The sequence below is a fragment of the Boleophthalmus pectinirostris genome, unplaced genomic scaffold (assembly GCF_026225935.1).
Source record: "Boleophthalmus pectinirostris isolate CB_2022bp ecotype Guang Dong unplaced genomic scaffold, ASM2622593v1 HiC_scaffold_5, whole genome shotgun sequence".
NCBI lineage: Eukaryota > Metazoa > Chordata > Actinopteri > Gobiiformes > Gobiidae > Boleophthalmus > Boleophthalmus pectinirostris.
Genome location: NW_026571404.1, coordinates 29,532,612 through 29,542,274, shown reverse-complemented (window position 1 = coordinate 29,542,274; position 9,663 = coordinate 29,532,612). Strand labels below are relative to the sequence as shown.

Genomic DNA, 9,663 nt, shown 5'->3' with positions numbered 1-9,663 from the left:
TTCTAAATAGCCTGAAGGACAGGGTAAATAGTTTTGCTGTTTTTTGTCCTGATTTCAACCTTGGTCCAAAGCGGCTCTGTTGTGTGCCTCCTCCTGCCCTCTGCAACTACTGAAAGAACAAATTGGGTAGAAAATTGAAAGTGAATGAATCAATGGGTTTTATAGTTTTGTGGAAAATGGAAGAGCTACCGTAGCACAGACCGTCTCGAAAGAAAAAAGCAAATAATAAAATATGCACAAGTTACTAAAGTTTTAAAAAGTTTGGAGCCAGTCTTTATTTACATTGCGTGTTTTATGAATGGCCTGACTGTAGGCCTGTCACAGTAGCAAATTTTAAAGTGAGATAAATTGCCAAAGAAAATATAGACAATAAACAATAATATTGAAACTAATTTATGCCGCTGACACATTAATAAAGTAGAAAGAGAAGATTTAAACCATAAAAAGGACTCTAAATCTAAAATATTGTTAGAAATCATGAGCTACAATAAATAAACAGCAAAGTGAAACACTGTAATACTTGGCTTGCATCTGTAATGAGTCATAGGAGTTACTAATTCAACCTTCAATGACTCAAAGGTGCACTAAAACTTTTTGGTTGGGGGTCCATCACCTGTTGGTTTTTATGGATATGTCATTGCTTTGCCCGGAATATTCCACAGTGACATTAAACAGATCCACCTTAAACTTAAAAAAAAGTTAGAGCTGTTTAATGTCATATCTTTTTAAGTTTAAGGTAGAGTTGTTTAATGTCATACTGTGAAACTTTTTTAAGTTTAATGTCATATTGTGGACATTCCACACAGAGCAATAACATCGCTCTGAAGAAAAGCATTTGACAGATCTGCCACCACAAACGTTGCACAATGCACTTATCATATAGTCAAAAAATAACAAAAAAATTCCGAGTAGTGCAAAGAAAATGTACACGGGATAAATATTAACCCCCAAAACTATAGTTCCAGTTTTCGTGTGTTGAAGTCGATGTAGTAATTATCTAGCGGTGTATGTTGGTCACAGCTGTGGACACATGAGTGAAACACCCTCTTCTCTTCTTCTGTTTCTCCAGGTGGACGGGCAATAAGGCTTGACAGAAGATGCGGCGGGGGAGGTGGCTCATCTCGTGGCTGGGGACCGGAATGGTGCTCCTCTCTCTGCTCTGCCACAGCTGGGGCCAGGAGCCAAACGGCGGTAAGAACAGCTCAGGCCAGCAAGATAGACCTCTACCCTAGATTGTAAAGAGAGATCGATATATCGGACAACCAGTATACGGGGTGTGATGTCTGGTCTGGGTCTCTGACTGACACAGATCATATCTATTTAGACTTGGACTTTATTGATCCACAAGGGAAATTATTTGGACGCAGTAGCTCACACATCACAATATAATATAGTAACAAAGAGAAAAAATATAAATGGTGATAATATATACATATATTTCCATCACATTGGGCCAATATTTGGACTTTTTAGTATATCCACTATAAACCTCCCCATAGGTATTATGTTTTGTATTTTGTTTTGGTCGATTTCCAGCCTAAAAAATGCACACAAAGCTTTATTTTAACACTTTAATCCGAACTAGAGCTGCACTAGAGATCCACTAAATGGGAAACACTGCTCTCTTAAAGGCTTGTGGTAAAAAAAAAAGGAGGGTGGGTGAATTTGTAGTAAATTTAAACAAGGAAAATCATCAAAATTGGCCCAAAAATACTGGCAGAGCTTATCGGCCATCCCATACTCTTCATTCTAAACAATCGGTATTGGTATTGGCCATAAAAGAATTGTCAGTCTCTAGTAGATTGTATATTGAAGTGGACGTGGCTAACCTGCCAGCCTCCCCGTTTCAAATAGGAAGTGAACATGGGCGCAAATTGGCTCCATCGAGGCTCCAATTCCTTTTCAATTGAAAAGTCGTGACTCCACTCTCTGTAACTGCTGCTGTTAGGCTTTTCATTCTGGGCTTAAAATGTTCACTTTAACTCCCTCTGTCTGATCCTGTTTTTGCTTTTTTGTTCATAAGTCAAAGTATGAACAATAATATTAGACCAATCAGGTATTTTCTTTTCCTCGAGGTTTGCCCCAGCTAGTGTTAGCAACAGGTTTGATTGACAGCTATCGTGCCTTGTTGCTAAGTGGTGCCCCCTTGTAAAACCAGTGGTGCGGGTGAGAAGGGTGTGGGTATCTTCAACCACCTTGTTTCTAATAGGATCTTTGGTTGCCGTGTACAACTCGGAATTTCAAATATGGAACTCAACTCCAAATTGGCCGATATATACAGTGTCTATGTCCTCTACTACAAGTTCTTTTAGGTGGATAATGTTTAGGGTTAGATGTTTGACCTACATGTTTTGATAAGATGTAATGTATTTTAAAGGGAGAGTCAGGAATTTTGGACCTAATTTCCTAGTGAGCCAGAGTGTTGGAGACATGTGGAGACACTTTTAAAAAAAATATTCCATCCAGTCCTAGTATTTACAGAGGTTGCTTGTGCTAGGCTAGTGCATGTCAGTGGCCATAGTCTACCACAAAAAAAAAAAAAAAACAGTCTTATCCACTCCACAAAACACCCAATGCAAATCTATTATTACGCCAGACTATTGATGTAAATGTCTGTGTTGATAGAATAACGTTTGAAATAAAACTAACCTTGCATCGCATAAATCGTTGCATGTTGAAGGACTATTTTCTCAGCAGCAGCGGAATTTTACTTTGCCGGTAAGATAGGTGCTAGGCGATATCAGTCCGCTGTTGCCAAGCTTTCTATCAGGAAGTACAACTCGCTGCTGATGCTCAGTTATAAATCCTTCAAATGCAAGGTTGGTTTTACTTCTAAAATTATTCTATCAATGCAGACATTTACATCGACAGTCTGGCTTTATAATTGTTTTGCCTCGGCTGTTCAGGTGGAGTGAGTAAGACTGTTTTTAGTAGCAGGCTAATTATGGCCATTGACATGCACTAGCCTAGCACCAGCGACCTCTGCAAATACAAGGACTGGATGGAATATTTAAAAAAGTGTCTCCACACGTCTCCAACACTCTGGCTCACTAGGAAATGAGGTCCTATGTCTTAAATTCCGGACTGTCCCTCTAATTTATGTTCCTTTTTCATTAGTGCATACGTTTGAGAATGTAACTTTTCTGGTTCAGGGTCTGCTTTTGTTACCTTCTTGTTTTCATGGAGATGCCATTATTGTGCCTGGAATGCTCCACTGTGTTCCATTAAATGTGTATCTGCAAAGAGACAAGCAGCTTACCCCACAAGGTCAGGTTACAGGTCAGATCTGTTGTGAAGGAAGAATGCTCACAATCAGAATGCAATGTTAAAATCACTTGCAATACAATAAATTCTAATAGAGTTTAATGCCTTGCTGTGGAGTCTTCCTGGCAAAGCAATAACCTTTGATGAAGATGAGCAGGTGATGGACTCCTTACCAGATACTGTATCTTTAAGTACAGTCATTTGCTGCCTACACATTTTCATAGCTATTAAGAGTCTTGCACATAGGAGTGTGTGCGCCGCATTTACTAAGCAGCATTTTGGCTTGTGTTATGCAATATTTACTTTAAAAGCGGTTTTCTCAAAAAGAGATTCTCACATTGCCTGAAGCAAATATCTCCATTTAACTATTTTCAGATTTTCACTAAGAAATGCATTAATATTTGATTCTTAGGTCAAGTGTGCGTTTTCCAGTCAACACTATGAACTATTTTTAAATCTGCTGTCATCTCATAACTGAAAAATAATATCCCCTAACTCCTTTTTCTATAACATTAAAAACAGATTTTAACGTAGGGTTCAAAAGGTCAAAAAACAAAACAACCATAACAGTTTTGCTTAAAGTTTTCTCCGCAGAGATGATTTATATTATTAGATATTCAATAAGTTTCCACAAATTTGCATAGTTCAAAGTAGATTTTATAAAGGTTCAGCAAATTTAGCTTCCTCGCAATATTTACTATGTTTTCTGTATATTTGACAGCTAATGTGGGACTATGCTGCCGTTCAAATGATATTCAGTGCTAAAAGAATGTGCAGTTATGATTGACAGCGCTTTATAGATAGTTGAAGGTGAGTAGAATACAAAGCTGGTTATCTTTTGTTTTGTTTTCAGCAGTTGTGTGATTTGAAGAAGAAATATTTGAAGGTTAAAGGAACAGTCTTTAGGATTTTTAGCTGGAATTCCGTAAACATAACTGTGCCCCCATTTACCACTTAGACCTAAATTAAATATAGCTTTTACTGTTAATATTTGAAAGGCTGATTTATTCTTAATCACGAAAAAATATTGGACATAATGGTCATGCTGTTTGTTATTATTTGTCCAGTTGGTTTGAACACAAAAGGACTCTCTCTGACCTGAATCCCTACTATCTAAACCCCAGCATCTGCAGCATCATTAATCTGCTGGAGTATGTGCTGTCCATATACCGAGAAAGAGATAAACGTGTATGCCTGTGTGCAGGTTAAGGCACTGGCAACCCATGTTCAGTTGTGATTGCAGTACTGTATAAGAGCAAAGGCTACACACAGTTCCTTAAAGGGATAGACTGTGATTGATGTCTTAATCCGAGCCCTGGCAGTGTGCATAGATAAGTGGTCCGTTGTACTGTAGAGTGACTGGCAGCCTGTCAGCCACATCACAGTGTCATGGAGGAGGAGGAGGCAACGTTGTGCTCCAATGGATTTCAGGCCTGTGGGGCTGGGCCGTGTGCTGGAGGCCGGGGCTGTGGTTTTGAAGTTCTATAAGGTTGTACAGATCATTATCTATAGAGTAAGGAGACAAAAGAAAAGAAAGAATAAAACAAAAGACAAAAAAAAAAAGGGGGGGGTGTTATTCAGCACCTCAATCAGATACACTCACACACTTTGTTTATAATATCTGTAATAGGTAAGGTTGTAGTGAAATTAAGAAATTTTTGAAAAACAGGAGATAAGGTGAGTGCTTCAAAGGGTCTCTCGTGAGTCTTGTGAGGCCATTCAGCATGGAGGAACTGAGATATATTTAACTTCTTGGGTTCTTTTTAAAGACAATGCAGTAAAGTGTGTTTACCTTGTTGACATGTTTCGGCTGCTAGCTGCAAGCCATCTTCAGAACTGTCACCGGTGTTGGTGGTGACGTGTCGTATATCACCTGTTGTTACTTCCTGTAGGCGTGGTCAGCCTGATGGACCTGGCAGGTCGCTCAGACTGACCACGCCTCCCGTCGCCCGGTGTTCTCTGGAGGAGGGTGTCCCAGGTGTGTGAAAGGAGGAACGCGCCGTCGTCCCTGGTTAATGCTGTCCGTGCCTCGTTTCCTGATTTCAATGGCCTCCTTGATCCAGCGTTTGAACTTGTTGTCGGGAGGCGTGGTCAGTCTGAGCGACCTGCCAGGTCCATCAGGCTGACCACGCCTACAGGAAGTAACAACAGCTGATATACGACACGTCACCACCAACACCGGTGACAGTTCTGAAGATGACTTGCAGCGAGCAGCCGAAACATGTCAACAAGGTAAACACACTTTACTGCATTGTCTTTAAAAAGAACCCAAGAAGTTAAAGTATATAAGAAGACAAAATGAACATCTTTTGCTTAACTGAGATATAGCTTAACACATATCAACATTGACATGTGAGTGGTAGTGGAGCGATGATTCATGTGTGTACAAAAATGAAGTCCTTTATTTAGTCCTTTATGAAGAATGTCTAAAGAAATTATTGGTCGACTAAAGACATGTCCTGTCGATTTATGATTTAACTTAAAAGGGGACGTGGCAAAAGCTTTAAAAACTATTCTGTATCTCTACCCACACTGCATTCAGAGGACTACATCTACACTGGAGATCATGCAAAAATAACTGTAAAAAGTATAAGCAGTAATGTATTTATGAAGACAGTTTAAACTTGTGAATCATGAGTTTAATCTGACTTTAAAATAAATACAGAATTTCCATCTAAAATAGTCACTTCTCCTTTCTGCAGCTGTCCAATTTAAATCCTTAAAAATAAAATTATTAGTTGACTAATGCAAATGTTGGTTGATTAGGACACCATCGCCTAAAGCCCTACAGCCTACAGCAGTAGTAGTAGAGCAGAACAGCTTTAGGAAACTGTCTGATTACATGTTTTCTGACAAAGTTGTAATTAGATTTGAAATTTGGATTCAGTTCACAGTGTACAATTTAAACAAGTCCTGGAGCATTAACAACTGAGAGAAGATTGAAACATGAACTGCTAAACAATACTAGTATTAAAGCCTTCAAAATGGTTGGAGTGATTTGATAATTGTGCCCATTCACATTGAAATTTCAATTTGGTTACAATTTTTACTTGCAGTTCTCATCTGAAGATATGAACCAAGAATAATTTTGCACTTTTGTGTGACATTAACACTAAAATAGACTTTTTAAAGGGGAAATATTACACAAAATTGGCTTGTATTATAACTGCTGTCTGTCATTTTCAGTTTACACCTGGTTAGATCTAGAGTTTGAGCAATGCTGTATTGCTTGACTGCTCAGAAATGTTCTGTTTTGCACCTATCCCCTATATCCTCAGTAAAAGTTTTCACTGCTTGCTGTAGTGAAATTACAGCATGATGAGGTGGGGCTTGTCAGCTCTTCACTTTTAAAAAGGAAGGCAATGCTCCCATTTCAATTACCAAGTCATTATAGATCAGTTTTGCAATTTACAATGAACAAAATGTTAAATTATGATTTACATATGTTATACTTATTATGAAGCACAAGAAAAACCACCAGACAAATTAAAGTACAACCACATTTCAAATAGAGCTGCGACCTTTGGCAGTACCTGGAGCGCTAAATGGGATGGTGAGGGGAGAAGAGGGTTAGGGTCTGGAGGAAAGAGAAGTGTGATTGGTCTAATAACTTTGCCCCTGCAGCCAGAGATTTGTACTCAGGGCAGTGTTGCGTGATGTCACCAACTACTCGGAATTGCCGTGGACATCGACAGCAGCAAACACAAGATGTCTAATTGAAAATGTACCTAGTTTGCACAAAAAGTGCCCCAAATCCTATGAACACTAAACAATGCAACTGAAACAGCATACACACATAGCGACTTCTCCAGTACTGCAATGAACATAACTTCTTTGTGTTATGGGACATTCAAAGCTTTACTGTGAGACATTTCAGGATCATCTTGGCTCGCCCTCTCTGCCACCATGTTTTCTTCTCCAAACCTGTACAGAGGAGACACTTTTGGCCCAGGGCGCTGCCAGACGATTTGCTGTCCTTCAAACTGAAATGAAAAACTGAAGCCAAAATCGGTTGTGAAAGCTGCATTGATTTTACCAGTCCATTTAACATCCTGTATAGTATATAACAAATAGATGGTCATTTAGCTGGCAATATGCAGTAGGGGTTGTATACTGTATTATTTGTACTGACCGCATAATTCTGATATCAGTGGCTTTGGAGTCTATTATGTTTAAGGGAGCTGTATCTGATTTTTACTGTCTTAAAATTTGGTTTGCAGTGGTCCAGAGTTATTTTTCACTTACTTTATGCTTTCTGATCATCCTAATTATTCACCATAAAGAGTTTGGGTTGAGACCCTGCGGAGTTTTGGAGTGGCAGTAAAGCTAAAGATATCTAGATATTAATGCTGCGTTCTATTGTGCTCGGAACTCGGGGCCGTTCCACTGCAGTTTCTCGAGGTGGAACTCTGGGAGAACCGACCTCCACCTCGAGAAACTGCAGTGGAACGGCCAATCAAATCGGGATTCCGAAACACAAACTCGAGCTAGTTCGGGAGAGATCGAGTTGGATGGATTTCTGAACATGTAATATTCAAACTGCCATAATTCAGTCACCGGCAACTAACATTAGCTAACAGACTCTATTTATTAGCAGGAGCTAGCGATACCTGACGTTAACTACTTAAGCTAACAAAATAAACATTAAACTTTTTAAAATAAAAATGTAAGAACTTTAATAAAAAGTTCTTAAAGTTTTTTATTTTCTCGACTGTTGCAATGGAACGCATTAACAACGGATGTTGAGAGAACTGACTGGATTTATCGACTACTGACATTCAATAGATTGCAGCATAACAACTGGCTTGCCAATGTGCACTTCCTGATCCAAAGGTGCAGATTAGCAGTCTACTCCAGGGCAGCTGTGGCTATAGAAGTACAGTATCTTACCATCACTATTGATACTTTGCAGCTCACGTCATTGATATTCCCTGGGGGTGTAACATAGACCGTTTATATGAGTGGACATAGCTAACACGCTAGTCGCCGCGTGCCAAATACGCAGTTCGCCAGGAGGCACTTCCGGCTCCGTCTGACCCTGGCTCCAATCGACTTACATTGGGATCTTGTTGCCCCTCTCTCTGTAACTGCTGCAGTGAGCCTCGTCATTTTGGTCTTCAAATATTCGTATTAACCCGCTCTACATCATCCTGAATTCTTGAAAAAAAAAAAAAAAAATCCTATTCATTCTGTTCAATCCTATTCTCCAGATTCTCTCCTGTAACCGTTAGCATCACAAGCCTCATCTGACTGGCACTGAACGCTATGGGTGACTTCACACTCATTTAGTCCACTTCTTTATACAGTCTGTGGGGCGTAACTCTAGGCACTGCTCTATCTGAAGCTCTGTTTGTTGACTTTAGTTAGAGCTTTAATTTAACACAATTTGACTGTATAAAATACCAGCTTATTTGGAATTACAACATATGACCTGATTTGTGCTGTTAAAAAAGTCCCTCTCAAATAACATTACAGTCACAATCTAGCTACCATTAACAGTTTTTCAGTTAGTTACTCTCACCTTTTTGTTGAAAATCAAACTGCTAAACGGGACCGTGAACCTCGTATTGATTAGACTTCTGAAAATGTGCTGTTTAAAACCATTTTGTATTTTTCTTGAGTTTTTCAGATGATCTTAAAACTGTGTCTCCATGGTAACTGACAAACATTACACCAATACACATACATGTAAAACACCTCCAGCATAATGCCACTGCAAAACTATCAGTATGCAACGAATAATGTATTGTAAAGTACTTTATAAAGTAGTATCGTGAAATGCAATGTTACAGTTTTATTCAGATTACAATCTTTTGGCTGCTCCTTTCTTATTGCATTGGTAATTTATTTATTTTAGGACACATGCCATCCACCCTGTAACTGAATTAGACAGATTTCAGGTTGTTTTGCCCAAGGACACAACAGCAATATGCACTTCCGGGATTTTGAAAGACCAAATCTTCTTATTGCTGGTGAAATACTCGCCCCACTATGTTATAATATTATCGTTGTTATTGTAAATTGAATTGAAAAGCACAATCAGAAGCTGCATGGTTTCATTAATATTCTCTGTGTGAATTCAAAACAAGAACAGGAAGTATTCATTCGTTTTGTGCCTTCCAATGGAGCTATAAATGTGGCTATTGTTATATTTCAAAGAAAGAGAAAAAGAAAGCTTAGTTGAATCTATACACAGTTTAAATCCTTACACTAGAAACAAAAATAATATAATAATATAATAATAATAATAATAATAAGTATTTTCTTCCAAATATTGATTGTTGATTCTGAGTGGATTTGCAATTTGTTTTCAAACCTAAATTCAGTTCCCAGAGCACTCTTTAAAAATGTCAAGGAGCTCTGACACTTGACCGAAAGCTAAAATAGAAGATTTGATTT

At 38.6% G+C, this 9,663-nt stretch overlaps 1 protein-coding gene across 1 annotated transcript in view; it reads left to right on the top strand.

Moving 5' to 3' along the window:
* Positions 1-1,097: 1,097 nt before the first annotated feature.
* pcdh15a (protocadherin-related 15a) overlaps positions 1,098-9,663 on the top strand; it is a 412,089-nt gene continuing 403,523 nt past the window's right edge. The window contains exon 1 of the mRNA XM_055162873.1: positions 1,098-1,191. Coding sequence (XP_055018848.1) covers positions 1,098-1,191 — 94 coding nt within the window. The remainder of the gene's footprint in view (positions 1,192-9,663) is intronic.